Below are 23,109 nucleotides of genomic sequence, written 5' to 3' on the forward strand. Positions count from 1 at the left end.
AATTGTTAAAACAAACACCAAAAAGTTAATTGTGGTAAAAAAAAATAGAAAACAAATCCAAGGATTCAAAAGTTTAACGTGGTTTACACACAAATGCAGTATGCTACATTTATGAGGAAAGAAAACGTATTTTCACTATTTAGTCTGAAAATTACACTAGAGATTTTTCAACCAATCGTTAGAATGATGTTCAAAAAATCACCCTAATCACCCTAAATCTTAAGGTAAAAAATTCAAATGTCACTCCCATCCAAAAACAAAATCAATGATGGGGTCCAAGTTTTGGTTAATAGGTCTGAAGCCCTATTTTTTCTCGTAAATCAGGTCATTGAGGTCGCCTACAAAAATATGCCCGTGCAGATCCATTTTCAAGTTGGGTTCAAAACTTCGAGTGAGAGATAACATATTAATCATTTAGAGCTACCAACTCTGTATCCTTACTAATATTTCCTTCTATATGCAAGCGATGAGTTGGGACCTTTCTTTGCTACCTTGCAGATGACCCTTAGCAGTATATGGTGTCTTAGGAATTTAATAGTTGTGATTATAAGAGCACCGGAGGAAATAGCCGTTGAATCTTAAAAAAGTCACATGTTATGATATGAGGACCATGCATGCCCTTGTTAAACAAAACATGCAATGAAATTTGCTTCAGTGTTGTGCAATTAAAGCACAGCACAATGCAGTGTTCTGTTTAGATTGAAATTTTTGGCTTTGACGAAATCCTAGCCACTATTTTTTTTGGTAAAGTTTAACTATGAAACAAGTGGTCACAAATTCCCATACGAACCATAGACTACACAGTTAGAGCGCAGCACCCAAGTAGAGCTTGCAATGGTGATAGATTTCAAGATAGGAAAAGGATTGTAGCTACTCAAAGTTTTTATAAATCTCCCTCTTGTTGATGATGCGGAAAGGCACAGATCAAAGATTTGATGGGTGAAGAAGGGAAAGATGGAAACTGGTTTCTTTCTCATACTCCTTTTTTTTTTTTTTTCACTTATTTAAATATAAAGGTTGTGTTTCAGTGCTGTGCAAATATTGCACAACACTGAGTTACCTACAATTCAGATCAATTCTAATGGTCAAGATTCGATCTCAACCACCTTTTTTTTTTTTTTTTTTTAACATTTTGATCTACATAAATAATCTACCGAAATCTTAACCATTACTTTAGATCTGGACTATAAAGAGCTCAATGCAATGCATTAATTGTATAGTAATGAAACCAAATGCAAATATAAAGCAGGGGAAATACAATGGATCAGAACGCAATTGACCAATTAACAGGCAGGGAATATTCACCGTCATCACACGTTATACTTGTACTTGGTTGCTTTCCCATGCATTGAATCTCAAGGATATTTGGCCCAATCAAGGAACCACGTGGCGTATCCTTGGAGAGTTTATCGTCAGTGGAAAGTGGAAACCAACCCCAAGCCCCAATAGAAGAAGAGTATTCTTAAGTACCCTTATAAACCCTCATCCCTGCAACCCCAACAAAACAAGAAATGAGCCCAGAAACACAGAAAAAGAAGGAACGTTACAGGTAAACAGAAAGCCTACCCATCTGATAACTCTACCTGGCTGTGAAGTGTAACAGGAAAGAGAAGCATTAAATCCAAGAGAAAGCTAGAAAAATGTAAAAAATGAAACACATGCATGGGTGCAGTGAGTTGTCTCAGGATTCCCAAGCCAAGTGTACTGTAAGTCTGTAATCCTTGTCTTGTGTGGGCGGCTACACCTGCAAATACTCCAGGGGAATGAGTAGTCATGTCTCCAAAGGTGATGGTGACGATGAAAACCTACCCAGAAAACTTCCAGACTGCAACTTTCTTGCATAATAAAGGAATACATATTTACTCTGAGATGAGATACTGTCACATCTAAGACGATTTTCTCTGTCAAAGCCATCCTGAGAATAATTCCTCGCCTCAAAGTCTTCTACAACAAACACAGAGGAGCTAGGAAAAAGGGAAAAATAACAAAAAAAAAAACTCTGCTTCCTACTTCCATAGCCATCTGACTTCTAAGATCAACCCAAAAAGAGTTATAGAGAAAACTCTAAATCAAACTCAAATATCTGGATTTATGATCATTATGACCATCAATGCATGGTATTTGACATATTAAATCCTTTGCTGATGGGCATTTCCAATAACTTCTTTTGTGTTAAAATTATAAGAATGCACAGTACTTAGATTAAACTGCAAGGTGGCAAGTGAATCCCGTCGTGAAGATCTTCCACTGTTTTTCATCAATATCCTACCCACATGATTGCAGCCCTTGTAATTTTCACCCAGATTTCTTGAAGAATCAGAATAAAAGATATTATCTTTCATGAAAGTCAAAGTCGTAAACATGATCAGTATGAAAGAGACATAGCAGTAGCAGTGAAGAGGACTCTGGTCTTTTAACTTTCCTCTACTTAATCCTTATTGCTACCTTTGTTGGAAAGAGAATACCAATCTTCATCTTGTTCTGATATAAAGAGAGAAACTTGAAACTTGAAACTCAGAGAAATTATAACCCTGAAGGCCTGAAGTGTAAGGTTCATAATCATCAGATAGCGTGGGAGAGGAGGCAAAAGATGTGAAGAGTAGCACTAACAGTAGAGATGCTTTTTTTTTTCTGACTACTGCTTAAGTCACATCAGTGCAATACCTTTGTGTGTGTACCGGTACTTTCCAGCTTCTCTCAAATCAGTCACCCTTTTTGGAGTTCAATTCTCGCTTTTGGGTTTACTTCTCTGCTCCAATTTAGATAGAATTATCAGCTCTTTTCTTCCCTTTCTCAGCAACTTGTATACCAGCTTTTCTCTCTCTCTCTCTCTTTCATTTATTTATCATGCCTCATTACTATATAAATGCTTGAGCTCTCTTCAGTGTAGCATCTCCTCTTGCCAATTTCTGTCACTTCACAGCATAATAATCATGCTTTTTAGTTCCTCTGTTTCTGTCTCTTCTCGGTCTTCTTCTCCATCTACCTCTGTGTTTGATTGTTATATGTCTTTACCGTCCAAGTTTGAAATATACAAGAAACGGAAGAAAAAAGAGCAGAATCACTAAGGTTGGTGCTATCTCAGCTGAGCTTCTCCCACACACACATACAACATCTCTCTTCTCATTCCTTACAACATCTCTCTTCTCATTCCTGCTATCTTCTTCACTTTTTATAATTTTTTTTCTTGACCTTGCAAGACTTGTTGTTCCAAGATGAAATTCTTGGCCGCTCTCTACTCCGCCTCAGAATGTGAATCTTATCTTCACTCTTGTCAAATCTTCCATTTTCTTATTCCTTTGCTATCCCTCAAGAGCTTGAATTAAGTTTTTAATAGTGCAATGTTGTATGATTGATGTTAATTATACACCAAATATATGAAGCAACTTTTGGGCTAGTATCTTAACATTGTTTATCAGCTACACTCGCTGATGTTAAGTTCTTTTTTGAATATGAGATGCAAGATATTGATGTATTTGCATTAGTACAAACATATGCCAACAGCATATAGATCAGTGAGATTTCTCTTTTTGTATTATAGGATATTAGAAATTGATGTATTTACAATATCCAATCACACTAAATTCATTAAATGGAAACTCTACCAAAAATGTTAACACCCACTACCAGTAGTTACACACTGATTGAGTACAGAGAAGAAGGACCACCTATCGTTTTGTGAAGCTGATCTTCGCAAGCTTGATGATCTTGAGCACCTGCATACAGTGCCACACGGAACCAAGGAAGGACTAGTGTCTGGAGCTCCCATGCAAAAGCTTGAGTTGAGCTTTACAGATGGGAAATTCTGGCAGCTGAGGTTCCTGAAGGAGGAAGACAGATTAGGGGAGATACGGATGCAATGGTAGTCATCCTCGCATAGGTTGGCTGTGATGGAAGTGGGTTCTGGTTCTTCATGTGAACAGGCACAGAAGTTCAATGATAAGCTTGTCCTAGGCGTTTCTTTGATTCTTGGATTATCGCCTGGAAGTTTAAGAAACAACACTATGCCATGCCGACAGAGAGGGCATGCAATGGAACCTGGAGGCCCATTTGTGGCTGTTGATGTGCGGGTGATGGAACAGAGATACAAGGCACAACGAGTGCAGAACTCATGGCCACAACCTGAGACATGGAAACAAGTATGTTGTATGTTTAAGAACTCTTGATGACAACCCAAATGATAATCACAAAACAGTGTTAGAATTAAATTCAATGTAACCGAGCAACAAATCATCCTCAATTGTACATACATAGACCTTGTCAAGTTCTACCCACTTGCTGCCCACCAAGACTATACACTTAACTGAATGTTGAAGTTTGAATCCTTGCACATAGTCAAGCTCATTCCAGGTTTAAGTGAACAGAATTGGAATCTGGATTTATCTTAATCCACTTGTAATCGGATCAATCAGACTGATATTTGGCTGAATTTAATCAGATTGAAAATTTTCAGGATTGATCCAAACTCTACTTGCGTGGAAGCCTTAGGCACTGGGTTTACCAAGTTTCTCAGGATTGTTCTGGACAGGCCAGCTCAAGGTTGGTTTTGAGATTGGCTAAAAACTAGTCAAACCTCCTCTCCCACCACATTTCCCAAGCCCGGCCACTGTTACTTTAGTTTGGAATTTGGATCATCTGCCTGCTCGGGAGAGGGGAAACAAGTCCACATCAAGATCATGCAATGGTTAGGGTGCCCTTATGCCACCTTGCATGTGGTGTAATGAATAATAAAAAATACGCCTTTATCTCTCTCACACCAATTACTATCCTATCCATCTTCTTCCACCATTTCAAAAGCAGGCAATTCACCTGTTGGTCTCCCCACTTATGTGATGTAACCAACAATGAACAAAAACAAAAGCCAAAAGATCTCTCCATCATCCATTCCGTAATCTTTACAAGTTACAACCTTCCTCAATCTCTCCTTGCAACTTGTCTAATCCAATTACTGATCTTCCCAACCTAAGCAAGAACATCCTTCTCACTACTCTCCTCTCTTTCTGCTAATTTTTTTCACTGCACTGAGCCCTTTAAATCTTAACCAAACCCCTTTTTCCTGTTTCTTTCCTTTGCTGCTCCTCTGTTTCAATATTTTTTGGGTGCACCTATAATAATGACTCAAAAACTCTTCAAATCCAATTCTTGTAAACTTGGAGAGATGATGGCATTGAACCTCTCCCAAATATTTCTCTATCCCACTTCAGGAGGAATTCTTTTCTGATTGCCCTAGAATTTGTGTTAATCTCCAAGTTTTTACATGTGCCACTTTATCTGAATGTTCATAATAGATGAATTAGGATTTATTATTTAATATATCCTTAACAGGATTTATGACTTTTTGCTAACTAGGAACCAGCATACTTGGACATTGATCTATGCTGACATCATGGACTTTGTCTCTTGGATTGTAAGCAGTAATCATATCTTAGGTGGTGAGTAGCCGGATGGTTGAATGTTACAAGCAGCGTATGATGTCAAAGTTGTGCAAGACGAAAGTTTCCCCATAGATTGATGTCTTCACATGCATCAATAAGAGTGTTGATGATTTGTTTATACACGAAAAATTATCATAATAGTTGATCGCAGGAGTTGAAGACAGACTGTCAATACTAAATTTTCATGAAAATATTGCAAGGTATACAAGCTTGGGGTATGGCAAACTCAAGCGATGGTCCAACATTAATAAATACCAAATCAATCATCCATGCTGCTTCTAAAGATCACATTCTAAAAGGTAACCTCGCACAAATTAGCCAAAATTTTCAAAGGAGTAGGGTTTGAGAATCATGTTTCAGTAATTTAGAGTATCACCTTGAATCTTTTCATCATATACAAAAAGTTGAAACCTGGCACAAAAATTTCTCTTTGTAATCTTCCGATGTATAAATCTAACATATCAATGTTCACTGCTGATAGATTATTTTTCACCAGTAGTTCAATGTAATATCAGGATTTGAAGCTCATAACAGTTTAATAAAAATAAACAGCAATATCCTACAATCGAAAGTAATTAAGTGTCCATGGGATGTACCTTCCGAAGCTACCGTGCATTTCCTCTCCAAACAAACAGCACACGGATCGATGCATGGGGTTTCTGAATTATTTACGCTCCAACCATATTCTCTGCATGAAAGAAGTGAAGGAAGCAATATAAGTAAAGATATGTGATTCCTATGTAGTTTCAAACCTCCCCACTCCTCAACTGGATGAAAAAGAAAATACTTCCAACTCCAAAAAGTAGTAATGGATCAACAAAAACCAACATCAAATTTGAGGTTACCAAAGGTCATAAGCATGTTAGTCAGAAGTAATATCTCACAAGATATTCCACAGAAATACTAGTCAATTCAGTTCTTTCAAGATGGTGAAGAATACCGGTGGAAGTGGCAAGCTTAGGTATATAATATGCTGAAGTTACATGTACAAACAGTAAAAGATTTGATTGCACTTCAGATTTCCTATTTTTTCTAGAATAAGGCATATTTACCCTTATGCAGACAAATTCCTATGGGAATATGAGGATGATAGAGATTTAGATGTGACATAAAAACACGTGAAATGAGTTGTATTGGTTTTTGTTGTGCATGAGACATGCACTCATTCATCTTAGGAGACAAGCTGAACATTTTCGCTGCAAACTTTTACAAATTCTTTCCATCAGTTTGGAAGCATGGGTAAATACTAGGTCTCAACAAGACAACCGGCTAAAAAAGTCCAGTAATTAAGTTGAGTTTGAAGGTTAAAACTACACCATTGAAGATCTAAACTTCTATGCAGAGGCTTAATGAACAAAAAGAGTAAACTAAGGACCACAATTTTCCTGCTTAATTACTATTTACCTAAACAAAAGCACTGAATCCCCTTTTTTTAGGTGTTAAATCTTTTTCTTGTGAGTCATCAATGTGAATATTCTGTGAAAACAATGAAGTCGATGAGTTTCTCTGGTGCAAAGCAATAAGGTCAGAGACAAGTGGAACCACAATTATAAGGGTCCTGGCAGATGCACTCATTTAAATGCATGAATGTCACACTCTGCACATGTTTCTTGTCTAACCTCGTAACAAAACAGACTTTTGCAAAGAGCAGACCCAGTGCAGAAGGCTTCCATCACTATGGGGTCTGAGTAGGATCTTAATGTACACAGCCACCTTATCCGTGCTTTGACATAGATGCTATTTCCAGGCACTTAACTGACATCTAAAGAACTGGATAGGAAAAAAAAGAAGAAGAGGATGAGTTACATCCCATCCATTGTTCAATTGAATGCTACCAAATGCAAGGGCAGAAAGTAGAGAATAGTGTATGCCATGTACTAGTCTTTTTGGGGTTTGGATGTCAAAATCAGACATGCTAAAATCCAGACTCGATCAAGGATCAATATTTAGGATGTTACCTGTACCTAGACTTTGAATAGGTAATGGACGTATGCACTTATCAGATACAAAATTTCTGGAACAAAGCAAAGACCTGGTACTGACTGAAGTGTAAGGGATCAAGTTTCATATAGAGTACATCACAACAAAAGGAAACCTATAGGTTTTTCTTACTGTTGTGTTCTGGCAACAACTACAATTAGTCCCAGCTTGTGAACACCTTTCCTGGATAAAAAAGTGTGGAGCCACAAGCCTGATTGTTAGAGCGAGCATGAAGAAATAACAACAAAAACAGAAACTAAACAGAGACAACTTAGAGATCTAACATGGTTCATATGCAATGTTCTACATCCATGGGAAAAGAGCTTTCACTATGTACAGAAGAAGATTACGTTGGATATCTCTCAAAACATCCACAATGGCATTAAAAGCTCTCACCCAAAACCCTCCGCTTTCATCATAGGGTCTCCGAGAAAGGGTCTTTTGGGTCGTGCAATACGTTGCAGCATAACGCTGGTCAAGGTCAGGTGATGAGTCAGGGAAGCTAACCATAGAAGTTAAGGTGGCATGGTATTCATGGCGTAGCTTTCCTGTACTAGCAAAAATGGACTTGATTTAATCACCAATTTTCTATGCAAATCCTCAATCTCTTGCTTGTGTTGAATGATCTCAAAACAATGACACTTCTTAACGGACAGATAGATGCATACCAACTCATGTGCAAGCCCTCCTCTTGATTGTGGAGATAGGCAAGATGGATAGACTCCTAGAACTTCTTCAATTACGTCTCCGATGAATATGAATAAATGCAGATGAAACTTTAAGAATTTATTTGTAACCATGAGACCCTAACCCATTGGACTGAGTTCATCTCTATAGGCTCTCAAATGGATTTTTGCCTGCCAATAAGAGCAACACTACATCCTGACCTAGATTTGACTCATTTCATGTTGTAATGCCAGCTTGCTAGCTGTTACTCAGTAAAGTCTGAATCTTTTTCAAAGACAACAAAAAAAAGTTAAGGGTATGTATAACAACATCAAAAAGTCTGGCGCTTTTGAGCTTCTATGAAAACATGCGTGGAACAAAGAATGCATGTGACGACTGTTTCATCTTTTTTTTTTTTTTGAAGTTCAGTGAGAGCGATACTGATTACTAGTAATCCAGTAATCTTTGGATTATTGCCCAATCGATTGATAATCTACCTTTCAATGAAAAAGGTGGTTTTTTTCAAAAATAAAAATGAAATTGGACCCCAAAAAAAATAAAAGACCCACTGTATAACCACTAATACTGCCCCATCATCCACCACCACCACCACAGCTGCTTCTTTCACGGCCATCACAAATGCTGCCTCCTCGTCCATCATGATCATGGCCACCACCACCACCATCTTTAATTTGCATTTCATATGTGCTTCTGTTAAATTAGAATGTTATTTTTGAGTCAAGAGTCATGATTGTTTTTCCAATTTTTTTGTTTTGACTAGATAAAATAAGGTAAAACTAAGTTTGTTAATGCATCAAACTAGATCACTTGCAAGGATTTGTATCCAAGTTGATGAAAGTGTATTGTGTAATCATATTTTGTTCCCCAATGAAGTGTTTATGAAGTATATAGTTATCTATTACTTCTTAATATTGTGTTTAGCTAAATAAGTGTATTCCCAGATGTATCTTAAAGTCGGGAAACAGACTCTCTGCAAAGTGAGGGCCTACAGTATGTGCCTCCCCAGTCCCCAGAACCCATAGTGGTAGGAGCCTCATGAACTAGGTAGACCCTTCTTCTGTAACAGATATTCCAAATTAAAAGAAGCACAAAAGGTAATTCTGCCTTGTGTTTGAGAACATATCTTTTTTACCTACTAGACTGCTAATGTATGGCAAGCTCATCCCCCATTCCCAATCCTTCCCCTACTGGTGCATGCGCATGGCAATAAACATAACCCCCTCCCCTGTGGCAGGTAGCAGTAACCCATTACAGACTTGCACAAGCATAGGAATTCAAACATTGGAAAGCAAAAAGGGTGAAGGAAGAGTTGGAAGTTCATTCAAATCTCTCCACAAATGAACCATTCAAGCAATGTCATACAAGCAACATTTAATGAACAATCTATATATCTCAATACAATGGATGATGGTAGGAGACATAAGAAGTGAGAGTAACTTACCTTGCAATTCTAATAATGCTCATAAGGGGAAGAGAGAGGTATGGAGAAGGAAGGATTTGAGGCTGGCCTTGTGGCCGTTCACTTAGAATTTCATCAAGCCAATCTCTATGCCATGAACGAGCAACCATCAACGGTGTCCATCTTTGAAAAATTAAATAAAACAAGGTATAAGAAGACAATTTGACAACGAAAAGGGAAAAACCATTAAATTTTAAATGTATAAAACTGTCATTCATCACAACAAATTATCAAGAATGGATTGAGAAAGTATACCATATGAGAAATCCCTTCTATCTTGCTTTAAAATTAATAAATTGGCAAAGACAAACACCTCACAAAAAAAAAAGATCATGAGTTCAACTCTCCAAATCATTGCTTGCAGCCTTCATTGTTAAACCCCACCAATTCAAACAATGAACCACGTTGACGATTACCCTGTAGCATAGCCAAGATATCATGGATAATCTTGGCCATGTGCAGTTCAGTTGTTGACTAATATAGTTTGCAGGAACTGCTACATGGTATCAGAGCCTTCATTCTGATCCTGTCTCGGTTTCTGAATCTGCAGTTTTGAGTGTCTTTCTTTCTCGTTTCTTCCCTGCTCTGTTACCTACTAAGTGATACCCAACCAGACCACTACAATATAAAAGGATCAACATTTTTTTTAGTCTGATTAGTGCTTGCCATACTTGGATGGTGAATATTTTTGGGACCAACGGAAGCCTGCACTTCTACTTGTCTTGACCAGCTAATGGAACAACATATCAGGGGCTTATCTACTATTCACAGGGATTATTCGGTGAAAAGACATATTACAGCCAGCTTTTCTTTTTTTCTATGATTTCTGGGCATCGATTCTTCTATTGAGGTAACCTCCTTTATCCTCTTCCTTCACTGACTGAATCAGGACATATCCTTGCTGCCCCTAGATTTATGTTGATCACACCAGTACAGTTCCTGTGTGAGTGATGTACTATTGTTATTTTTCGGGAAAGCTGCACTACTGTCATTGCCTTACTTATGAAGTCTACAGCCAGACCTTACCTATGTAAAGTCCTTCATTGGTTCTGAAGTTCTGAAATACCAGTGAATAATTTTTTTTTGGCTGCTACTAATATCCTTATAATGCTGGTTTTACACTACAGTTGACATGTTCTGCTGAGTGCTGGCCTTTTAGTCCTTTGATTGTCTCTGTTTTTTTTTCGGAATACTCTGTCAGATCAGCCCTGTGTCTGTTAAATCCCGTTGATTCTATAGTGCCTAGTACTGCTCCTGATCTGTGCTGCTAGAACAGCCATTTATCTTATGATGGCTGAACCTAAACCTACTGATACTCTACAAGCACAGATCACCACAATTAAATTAAGCAGTGTTCCTAACTATTTGTTATGAGCTCAGGCTGTTGAGGCCTATATCCATGCCAAGGCAAGCTTAAATATATCAAGGAAAACCCACCTCCACCTGACCTTAAGGATGGATCCTAAATCTGTGGCTGCGCATGATGAATGGATGAGAGAAAATTCTGTTGTTAAAATTTGGTTGTGGGACAGTGTGAGCCCTCCATTGCTGCCAATGCAATGTTCCATACTTTGGCTAAGCGACTGTGGGAAGACCTCTATGAACACTACTCCCAAGCTGAGAACAGCTCTCGTGCCTATGAATTGTGTCAAATACTTTTCAGTTTTCTCTAAATGATTATTTCAGTAAATTCAAAGGCCATCTTGTTTTCCCCTTCCCTACATTTCTATTGTTGATTCTTCTTCTCTTCTTGCTATTCTTCTAATTCCCCTTCTGTGGAAGCCCATCACAGCAGGCCTATCCTAGGCCTGTGTTACTGTCATAGATTCTCTACTGACATTTCTATCCATACAAAATGCTCCCATCCTAGACATAAGCGTTATTATTAAGTCTAAGAGCTGAATTAGTAATTTCTTTCCAATAAAGCCTAGCACTTGACTAAGAACATGTCTTCTGCCCAGTAGAAGGGGCTTAGAAGACCGTAGCTTTACTCAAATCTGTTTCTAGTTCCATCTTAAATTCAAATCATGCTTGTCTTTGGTTTTCTTGCATTTTCATCCCTTAGATACAGATATTAGCTGGACCAGGTTGCTGAAGTTCACATGCATGCAGTTGAGTTTTGCAACCATTATTGTATGCTTAAATGCTATATAGTATGCCCAGATAAACTAGCATTCAGTATTTCCACTTCTTTTTTCCCTTTTCTTTTTCTCTTTTTTTTTTTTTTTTTAATTTATTTTATGGGGGGGGGGGGTTGTTGGGATGAATCCAGCATTCAGTATTCATTCACTAATCTTTTTTTTTTTTTGATAGAATTCATTCACTAATCTGATTACATATACCTGTGGCCTGATCAAGATCACAGTTTACTCCAAAGGATTTTTATTTTTGGAAATGTTGAAGTAGAGAAGTCTTCTGTTTCCACATGTTTTTGACAGAATACTGATGCAGGACAACCAGCCAGGAAGCTATTCGAACCAGCATTGAAGGCCATCTCAAAACATGAAAAAGGGAGGCCAAAATACATTGTTCACTTCACTGTGAACCTTGTCACAGCCCATTAGTTTGCATATTGGGAATATTCATAGAGGATTTTGTGGGGCCCAAGGTCAGATTTTATGAATATTTTATTCTTGGGAGATTTAGGACATTAGTTTAGCTTCATAGAGGATTTTGTGGGCCCTCTCTCTATCCTCTTCTCCTCTTCTTCTTACAAGTGTTCTTCTCCTTCTTCCCTATCTTCTTCAAGACAAATTCCTCTGAGATTTCCCTTTCTCCCCTATCTTCTTTATCCTTCCAGCTTCTCTATTTTGCAGTCTGTTCAAACTTCTTGGCTCTCTTCCCTACTTTTCCTCCCCTCCCTGAGATCTTTCTTGTCTCTGTCCTACTTTTCTTCCCCTCCCTGAGATCTTTTTTATCCCTTATATATTTTCCTCCCGGAGATCTTTCTTGTCTCTCTTCCCTAAATTCTTTTCCTAGTGATTGTGACCAAAACGTGCTACAACCACCTATCAAGTCCTTTTTCTTTATGACGCCAATCATGAGGTAGACCTTTCTATGAAACTCAAGGACGAATTTTTTTTAAAGAGAGAGAGAGAGAGACTTGATGTAGGACAACCAACCAGAAACCTTTTCAAACCAACATTGAAGGCCACCTCAAAACATGAAAAAGGGAGGCCAAAATACTGTTCACATGACTGTTTACATGAACTGTCCTTGGCATAATGGGATATTCATAGATAATTTTTATGGGGCCCAAGATCAGATTTTATTCTTGGGAGATTTAGAACCTTAGTTTAGTTTCTATTTTAGTTGCTCATGCATGTAGCTGAAATATAAAGCCCAGTAGTTTCTAATTTTAATTAGTTTCTATATTTAGATTCTATTGTCACTAGATACTAGGATATTAGTTTCTCTTTTTAATTTATTAAGTTTCTATTTCTTGTAAAGCTTTAGCCAAGCTATAAATAGGCCCTCACATTGCAATAAAACAAATACTTACGGAATAGGAAAAAAGAACGAAGTAATAGCTTTTGGACATTTGCAGCCCCCCCCCCTTTCTATCCTTTTCTCCTCTTCTTCCCTATCTTCTTCAAGACTGACTCTTCTGAGATTTCCGTTTCTCCCCTATCGTCTTTATCCATCTGCCTTCTCTATTCCCTTCCCCATTAAATACATTTACCATCCACAATCCACATAGAACTGGATGAAAATTCCCAAAAGCTAGTAGCTCCAATATTTTCAAGTCTACCATGACTTTCATTTCTTCAAGTCATGTCTTTCCTCTAATTGTCACATTTCTCTTAACTGGTATGGATATCTTGTTTAAGGCATAGTGGAAAATTAAATGTAATAGTATCCTACAATTAAATAAAATATTTTCAGTCTCAACATGCATTCTATAAATCAAACCACACAATTGTCATGTTATTTGAAATCTGTTTATGATGACTAGAACAAACAACTACATAGGTGTTGCTGCTTTTCAATATGAATGCAAACGATGTTTTCGAAACTATCCAGACCAAAAAATATTGTAGTCAGCTATTTAATCAAAGGATTCACCTAGTTGTTCTGGACTTTAAGTTTGAATCACCAAAACTTGAAAGGTGGCTTGAGAGAATCTAACTTTAATCCTTAGGGAACTACCATTATTTAACACCACACAACAACTCAGTTTGTCCCAACTACCTGCAGTAAGCTTTTCAAGGGTGTGCCAGTACACAAGGCTTCTTAAACTGCAGGGTCTTGGGAGGGCCTTGACATACTCAGCCTTACCCCACTTTGCAAGTAGGCTATATCAAGACTCATTTTAGCACTGATGCACTATACTGTTCAAAATTATATTAACTCAAATTGATTTTCTAGCAATTGAATTTGATGCATGAACTATTTCAACAATTGTACAGTTAATTTCTCATACAGATAAACCAGTCATCAAAACCCACATGGTTAACTTTTAAAAGGTGCCACCAAAATATTCTCTTCAAAATACCTTATTTTGTGTCTTACTACCCCAAGAAACTGGAAATTTGACAATTGAAAGTTGAAACTAAGAAAACAACTTGTATTACATAGAAAGATAAGAATGCAAATTGTAAGTCAAGGAGATACCCATTTGCATTTTCAGCAGTTAAGCCAGCACCCCTGGCAATCAAAACCTGAATTACAAAATACAAATACAGAATAAGCTCATTCAAGAAGAGATTCCAATAAATATAATTAAGACTCCTAGGTGGGATCCAGTTACAACATATAATGTCAACATACTTGGCAACATTGCAGATTTCCACCACATGCAGCATAATGAAGTGGTGTGCTTCCAGAACCTGTAGAGTGGATACAAGGTGTCTATAATTGTGAACAAGGACAAATAAACTCATACTGAATAAAAGTAGGGAAGCGGAAGTAAATACTAAGGAAGAGTAGCCAGTCCGAAACTCTAGTTGTTAATGTTGGTATGCAAACCATTTCCAGAAGGGTTATTATTCTTATCTCTTAAGTCATTGACATCAACTTAGTCTTCCTCCCATTGTGTTCATACTAGAAAAATCCACATGAATGCATAGGGGAGCCACAGGGCCCAGCAAAGAAAATTAAAAAGTAAAATATGTGAAAAAGAACACACAAGGCAATTGAAAAGGTAAGATATGTGAAAGCTAGATGTTTAGATCAAGCTATCATACAAGGAAGAGACCTTTTATTCTTCTGGCGACATAATCATAGATTAGGCAATTACTTAAGACTTCATAAATCGCTGTGACCACAACAAAACATGGGGGTAGAAAACAAAAACACAAAGTTAACCAAGACTCCCTTTCTTCTTATTTGGGAGGGTGAAAAAGAATAAATCTGCTGTCCACTATCATCCATTAGTATGCATGTCTAGAATAAAATTCCCAGGAAATACTAATCACATAGAAATGATCAGATAGGTAGGCTACTACCATGTGATGAGTAATACAATATACACATTTTGTAGAAAGAAAAAACTATCAAGGTGCTAAGCAAGAACTACCAGAGGAGTATCATCGGAAAAAAGGAACCACTTAAGCAACTGGAATGCTTATTTTCAAAAGTTGCCATAATGATAGTTACATTAGAAACCACATAAAACAAACATGATGGCCAAAGAACAAGAAAATTGCTGCCGAACTTCAATAGTATTACTTAATGATCTGAAACAATGGAAGTGTAATGATCAGAAATAAACAGTAAGAAGTTGAGGGAATTACCAATCAGATCAATTGTTGTACCATCTTCAACTGTAACTTCCGCAACACAAGCACCTAAGTCTAAGAGTAATCGCACAGTTTCTACATGTCCATTTAGTGCTGCCATATGCAGAGCAGTGATACCTCCATCAGCAGGTTTATCTATTAATTTGTAGAGGGCACTGGCCAAGTGAGAATGAAAAACAGAATAAATTACACAAATCAACATCTTACATAATATCATAGAGAAAAAGGGATAAAAATGAGGTGCATGTACCCTGTATCAAATTCTTCTGTGGATTCATGTTCAGTGGATTTTTTTCTAAGGATATTCCAAACATCAGGAATGCTGGGAATGTAATCCGCAAGGAGGAGTCTAATGCAATGGGAATGCCCGTTAAAGGCAGCCAAATGGAGTGCTGTGCCTCCATTCAGATAGTCTTCTCTGCGAATCTAAATTAAATCGCCCAATTAGATCTCTTTCAGAGAATTATCCAGAAAACTTTAAGCCAAGTACATTCCAATGGAATGGGGAATAACTGATGAAATAAAAATCTTACATTGGCTTTGTAAATCATCAAAGTCTGAACAACCTCCCAGTGACCATGTTGACAAGCTTGCATCAAAGCAGTCTGCTCAACAGATGAGTAACTCAATTATGTATGAGAATCCAAGTCTTGAATCCAATTTAGGAGTCTAATAACTATACATTCTAAAAAGTGAGAAGCAGCTAAAGAAATCCTAGATCAAGTAAAATGAAAGATATGAAAAGACAACATTGGATTGGCTTACCTGCCCACGGTAATTCCTAAGATTGATATCGACCCCAGAATCAATCAATAGAGAGACAATCTATGGGAAAAGAAAAACGATGAACTTCTGTTGAGAAAATAGTTGTTTTTTTTTTTTTTTCCCAATTCAATAGATTAAAATGGATATTGTTAAATGACGACATTGAGAATATGACAATTACCTCATGATGGCCTTGAGCTGCAGAGTAATGGAGGGGAGAATTCCGAACACCGAAAGTCGAGTACCTCGCCAAGCGAGGATTATATTCCAATAAGGCCTTCGCTTCCTGAAGATCCCCATCTCTCGCAGCAGAAACCAGGCGCTCCCCAGAAGCAGAGCACCCAAACGAATTTCCCATGATACTCAAAAATTTCATGATTTCCACAACTTACACAGGTTATTGTTAGAGAAGACCAGAGTCTTCTCTCTGTACAAACCCCTTGAAGTTTTTACTAATGGAATAAGAACATATACCTACAATACAAACCCTTTCTTCCATGATCAGTATACATTCAAAGACCAAGGGGCGAAAAATCCTTTGGTTCTCCCTGTTCAAGTCCTCCTTCACTATCAAATGAAAAACGAAACCAAACCGGATTCCCAAAAGCAATAACCAGACAAATTAATTATAATGTGAGCAAGCCTCAATGTTCTTAAAAGAAACGAGGGTATTGAAAGAAATGGAAGCAAGCCTCAATGTTCTTAAAAGAAACGAGGGTATTGAAAGAAATGGAAGTAATCCTGTTATCCCTCAGCACAGAACCATTTAAAGAAACAACGACACGCCTCTCTCTTTTTCTTCACTCAATTTTCAGGGAAAAAAGAAGTACCCACATCAGAAATCTCCTTGAAAAATTATAACATCTTCAACATTCAAATAAAAAGTCTCCATGTTTGCCTTTTTAATTAAAACCCAGATGCTATGTGACCCCAACAAAAATGGGTTTAATTGAAATCTGGCTGGAACACGGAACAAGTAAAAAGAATTGGATTACAATGAAGAAAAAACGAGCAAACGCTAATATTAATTAAAAATTAAATTCATGAATAATACTAAAAAACAGAAATTTAACGATTTAGGGCCAACCACTTTACGGTTACCAACGGAGAAAAGCGTGTCAGCATGATTGGGTACCCTAAACAGTGGATGATGTGTTTCCCATTAAATTGTAAGAGTGCAGCTGCATTACGAGTCCGGATCAGCTCCTCCGACGGGGAGCACAAAGTGCTCTCCCAACGGTTTCTGACCACACAAAGCAGTGAGGCCCACGGTGAAAACACTTTTTGAAAAAACACAAAAAAAAAAATTAAATTTTACCCGTGGGCCCCACATTTTGTGTGGTCAGTGTGCTATCCCGGGGTGAGGATCCAGATTCCTGCATTACTATCAATTTTTCTAACTAAATTTTGATCATTAATTTTACTTCTCTGAGGCTGTCATGTGAAGGAGATTTTTTTTTTTTTTTTTTGAACTACATGTAAAGGAGATGACTATAAAAAGAAGTCATCTTCTCGGCTACTAGTATTTTACTGTTCATTAAGAAAGTCATGAAACATTTTCTAAAGCAAATTACGTATAAATCTCACGTGTATTTTTGGTTGAAAATTTATTTACGTAAGCGGAGAAACCAAAGCTATAGATCAAATATTCTTAAGTCAAGGAGGGGAGACTGGCCAAGTTGTATCGACACTCAACTACATCTTCTGGGCTAGACTATCCACTATAGTGTTGGGTTGTCTAGAAACAAATTGAAACTTACATTGAGCAAAACCCTTGGCACTTTGCATACTTGTATTGCTTCGAGTGAAATCTAGTGTGGACCATTTGTTTTGATCAATCGGTAAATTCATCTAATCCAAGAAGATCCAACAGTCAGGTTAGTATCATTAATCTAACCATTAAAGAGGTATATTCAAGTCAATACATCCAATCAACATGGACCATAACAGCACATATTTGATCATATATGGATATGACTATACAAGGAGGTATCTACCTATATAGAGTCATGAACGTATAGAATAGATATCTCTCTGCTAGTAGGTACCCTGATTCACAAAATGAGCCATTATTTTTTCCTCTATAAATACTATGTGTTCAAATGTGTCAATATATAAAAAATCTTATTTCAACTTAGAGTCAGCATTTATGCAACTAGTGGAATTGTTTAATTTTTTGATTTAACTATAAATTGAAAACTAATTATTAAATTAAAATAAAAGCAAACAAATTGCAATCAACCACAACACAAAAACTTTATTGTAATTCAACTTTACAATTCTACGTTCACTTCTCTCTTGGCCTCAAGAAAGTATTCAACTAATGATTCTCTTTTAATATAGTGGGTAGAGAGTCAAACATTTACAATCTTTATTCTAATTAGTGCAAGAGCACTTTTTACAATCTTTGTTTATATTAAACAACTCTAATCAACCTAAACTAGAATTGGATAAACATAATATAATAGATGAAAGGATATTATCTAACAAGGGGTATATGACATTTTACCCCTTGTGTGAATGTGATGCAATGAGAATGAATGCTCCAATGAAAATGGATGGACCACCAATGAGACATTAAAAATCATTTAATCACCTCAAGCTTGGTTCCAATGAGCTTGGTTAGACGCATTGGTATGTTCTTCAAGATTGAGCGAGGATGGAAGACAATGATAGTACAATTTTTGACAATTTTGAAAGTTTGACAGTAGTTAAGGAGCAATAACTCAATAGACAGGGTAAAAGCTCTCAAATGGGGTTGGTTGAGCTTATAAATATAGGATTGAATTGCTTGGCCCAACCTCTCAATAGATAGAAATTTTTGTGAAATTTCAATCTAGACGGATCATCGTCTAATTCAGACGAAGCTCCATATGAGAATATAACCCTTAAAATATAGTCTTTGAGTATATTTTAACGAGACGAAATTTTCGTCTGGCATTTTGTGACTAGACAGACGTCCATCTATAGCACAAAAATCCAAATTAAAGATTTGAAGGGACTTCGATCAGAGGTTTTTACGGATTTCTAGCCAACCCTATATCCTCATACACTTTCTTAACATGTCCTAGAGCAATCTAATGACATGATATATATGGAGTACAATTACATATGAGTGTATATGGAGGTGTCTTAAGTCCTAATTTGCTAAGTCTTCTTGCTTGAGCTTGAGTTGATGTTCTTGATTTCTTATACTCCATTCTTCATGCTCATTTTGTCTTAGACTTCATGTTTATCTTTGTTTGGGCTTGAGCATCCAATGAAGTGGATTCAATGAGTTGGATTAGGGCCACTTGCTTTTATATTAAACTAGACATACACAAGTCGGTATAAACATTAGTACTTCATGTTTATTAGCATCAAAACTAATCGAAGCTGATGTGGTAACGTTGACATAACATTTCCCAACAATCGGGCTTTCTTGTATCCAATGAGAGTATTCGCTGTAACCTGATTGCACATAGTGGTGGAGGCGAATATAGTCTTAAGAAAAGTGACGCTGTGATACGCCCGAAAGTGCCAACATCTGATTTTCTATCAAAGCCTTTCATCTAATCTTCCGTAAGAGATGATGCATCAATGTTAATCTTATAGCTCCCTACTACCAACAGATCCCAACTACAACTACCATTTTGGACTTGGCAATGGTCCGCACCAACCACAGCTCAAGGCAATTCTAAGCTGCAGACGATGGAATTCATCGCCCATTGCAAGGCCTCCGGTGCAACCCCTCCACAGAAGATGTTTAATGTGTTTCTAACTTACTATGTTTGCATCATTTCTTTCTTTTTTTTTCTTTCTTTCTTTTTTGGATAAAAAGTAAATTTATTTAAATTTAAAAACTTGAGAGAGAAGTTACAATATAAAATAGTCCACATGGTTTGACCAGTTTAAAATCATGGGGAGGAATGTCGTGAATACACACCATGTGCTTAACACCAGTAGGTTTAAATAGAAAAGGACATATCTACCTTTATTAAATCTTCTTAAAGAAAAATTGAAAAAAAAAAAAAAAAACCCTTAAAAAATTGGAATACTTATAAGGGTCTGTTTGGTTACATGAATCCAAAGGTTTCAAATCTCTGATCCATGAATATGAGAATTATACCCATTTAGTTGTGAAAGATTCATCTTTTTTACACTAAAAACGTGAATCTGTATATTTATGGGTAAGGGGTGAAATCCAGAGATTTCATTGCTATTATAAAAAAGCTAAACATTTGTGCATTCACAAAAATCACGTCAACCAAATAGTTTTTTAGGATGAATCCACAGATTTCATTCCACAACCAAACAATCAATTTTATGAATTATGAGTCCAAAGATTTGAAATCTCCAGACTCATGTAATCAAACAGACTCAGTCAATGCAATGTACAAATTTCCCTAACTTCTCTATTCAGTTAAAAATATATATTCCATTCTTATTACGAAGTATAGGAGGGTAGTATGGGCACTATGAAATAAAATGGACACCGAGTTATACTTTAAGGGCCTGTTTGGTTAAATGAATCCAGAGATTTCAAATCTCTGGATTCATGAATGCGAGATTTATACACGTTTGTGAAAATCTCTAGATTCATGAATCTAGAGATTCATCTTTTTACACTAAAAATGTGAATCTGTAAATTTATGGGTATGGGTGAAATCCAGAGATTTCATCCCTACTATAAAAACGCTAAACCTTTGCACATTTACAAAATTCGCAGATGAATCCACAAATTTCATTCCGCATATTCAGTTAACCAAACAGTTAATTTCATAAATTATGACTCCATAGATTTGAAATCTCTAGATATTTTAAATCTCCAGACTCATGTAACCAAACAGGCCCTAACTTATTTTTATAATTGTAGAGATACGATTAACAATATAATTTTGAAGAACAGAGGGGATTTATGTGTTTCACTAGTTTTCTAACATTTCACTCCGTTGCTTTCAATCCTTTATCCCCTGTGGAGTCAAGTTCCGAAGGCTCCACTTGACAGGCTGGTGAATCTATCTCTCCGAAAGAGTCTTCCCATCCAAACTATATGAATCAACATCAAAATCCTGGTCAAAAAGAGGAACGCACAAGCTGAGTTTAATGATGGCTGGTAGGCTTAGGATGAACTAAGGAGATGGGGTGTTAAGAAATTGTGGATTGTGTGAGATTTTTGTGGTAGTGGTGGTTTTTGACTCAAAAAGTCTCTCTCCTTTGGTATATACAGCAAAGATGGTGGGACTACAATCGTATGTTGAGAGTCTTCTTGATCTTCTTTTTTGTAGAAATATGTTGAGAGTCTTCAGTGGAAGGCAATACGTTATTATTACAGAGGAGCAAATTAATGCAGTATGGAATTATTTGGTGACCTTGGCAGCACGAGAATGGAATATCAACCTGTAATATATCATGTCCTAGTACAATTCAGCTGGAACTAACAGGGATGAGGGGGGTCTACCCAGGTTTTGGATTTTAATGTATGTTTTTGAGCAATTGAATGCTATGTTTTCAACTTTGATGTTAAGGACCTGATCCTCCATTGTATTATCTTCTTTTGTTTTTTTCAGGTTTTTTATAATTAAAAGACCCTTTAGTGGAAAGAAAGAAAAAAAAAAACTTTATAATAAAAAATGAAGATAGAAATAAAATTTTTACTATAGATTTGAAAAAGTAAGGATCTACTTATAATCCACCAAATGCTTTTTTCTTGAAAAATACTAGAAACATTCAATTGTTTTTGCAAATAAATATATCTTTTTAGGCATATGATTGATAAAACTTGCTATTTAAGAATGAAAATATACCATCCATAGGGTTTTAATGACCATCTCAAGTTTGAATGAACCGGGTTAAAGGATAGCGTGTTCAGGAAGGAATCTTGCATGTTCAGAAGACAAGCAAGCGCCTAAGAAACTTGGGATAGATAATCCACCAAGGGGTGGTTATTAACACTCACAGAAGTGGATAATCGTGCAAGATGGGATAACTACCACGCCCTAAGCAAAGGATCATGTGATTAAGGGAAGTTATCTACTACTCCACAAAAGAGGTCTAATTGTAAAGATCCGACGGCTACCAAGAGAAGGCTCGAACGAATCCAACGGACGGGATTAGAAGGTAAAAACTATATAAACCACAACCTACGTACAAGGAAGGTAACTTAATCGTATTCCCAATATTCGTGTTCAAATTTACACTCTGCAACTAGCTAGAGCTTTGTGATCAACTTCTTAACTGACTTAGCCTTCGGAGGTGGCCTCCGAATCCGTGGTCGTCGGTCGAGCCACGTTTGATGTTGTTTTGTAAGTCATTCACCAGTGATCTAAGGGCTAAGCAGATTTTAAACGCATCAGATTTATATTACCTTTGTGTTCTCTCTCTGCCCCCTCCCCCCTTTTTTTTTTGTGACAATGTTCTCTCTTTCTTTTCTAATTGCCACCAAGAACATTATGAGGTCTCAAATCCAACACATAGCCTTTAGCTTTGATGTCATGTGATAAATGGTTAGGTCCAAATTGTAGCAAAAAAAGTTAAGTTGGGCCCAAATAATAGTCAATATCTGCATGACATGGGAGACTATCACTTGGAGGTCGACCTTTTTCTAATCTACTCTCATTTGTTTAGTAAAATAAATCTAATTGAAAATCAATTTCATGAATTAAGAGATTACGAGTTTGAATCTTCTTGAGATCGACATTTTACCACGTATATATAAGAAAAAATTATCTATTTCTTATATATAAAATTATTTTCTTAAAGATTAGTCAATGTATGCAGAATTGATCCAAACACCTCTATTTCAAGAAGAACTTTTTTTTATCCAATTTGGACCCATTATTTTTAATTTATTATAACAACTGAAAAGTTTGATTTTATTAGCCCTAAACATTTCAAAATCAACATGTGAAGAACCCTGCTGGTTTTGCATTACAAGATTTTTTTAGCTGGAAAGATTATTTAGTGGATTTTTTTTCTTTCCTTTTTATAAGAACATGCCATCAACTATGTGTTAAATTGTGTGGATCAAAGAAGAGGCAAAGTGGGATTAGTACATGGTGGA

The 23,109-nt window shown here is 36.7% G+C and overlaps 1 protein-coding gene across 1 annotated transcript; it reads right to left on the reverse strand.

The window, feature by feature from the left end:
• Positions 1 to 1,261: 1,261 nt before the first annotated feature.
• Positions 1,262 to 17,167, reverse strand: LOC149018483 (putative E3 ubiquitin-protein ligase XBOS32). Its single transcript, XM_089152712.1, has 11 exons — positions 16,760 to 17,167; positions 16,249 to 16,710; positions 16,068 to 16,127; positions 15,836 to 15,907; positions 15,553 to 15,728; positions 15,297 to 15,457; positions 14,332 to 14,390; positions 14,176 to 14,222; positions 9,544 to 9,684; positions 6,032 to 6,123; positions 1,262 to 4,122 (listed from the first exon to the last, which is right to left on the reverse strand). The coding sequence occupies exons 2-11, from the start codon at positions 16,441 to 16,443 to the stop codon at positions 3,614 to 3,616; spliced, it is 1,512 nt and encodes a 503-aa protein (XP_089008838.1). The 5' UTR covers positions 16,444 to 16,710; positions 16,760 to 17,167; the 3' UTR covers positions 1,262 to 3,613.
• Between the last annotated feature and the right edge of the window lie 5,942 nt (positions 17,168 to 23,109).

The sequence above is a fragment of the Hakea prostrata genome, chromosome 4 (assembly GCF_041222555.1).
Source record: "Hakea prostrata isolate BN-2017 chromosome 4, UWA_Hpros_2, whole genome shotgun sequence".
In the NCBI taxonomy this organism is placed as follows: domain Eukaryota; kingdom Viridiplantae; phylum Streptophyta; class Magnoliopsida; order Proteales; family Proteaceae; genus Hakea; species Hakea prostrata.

Excerpts from the sequence above, each read along its gene's own strand:
- LOC149018483 (XM_089152712.1), bottom strand. The coding sequence starts at position 16,443 with ATGAAATTTTTGAGTATCATGGGAAATTCGTTTGGGTGCTCTGCTTCT. Across the intron at positions 15,908-16,067 it reads TTAGGAATTACCGTGGGCAG|ACTGCTTTGATGCAAGCTTG; the intron begins GTAAGCCAATCC and ends TCTGTTGAGCAG. Across the intron at positions 6,124-9,543 it reads AGCATTATTAGAATTGCAAG|AGAATATGGTTGGAGCGTAA; the intron begins GTAAGTTACTCT and ends TCTTTCATGCAG.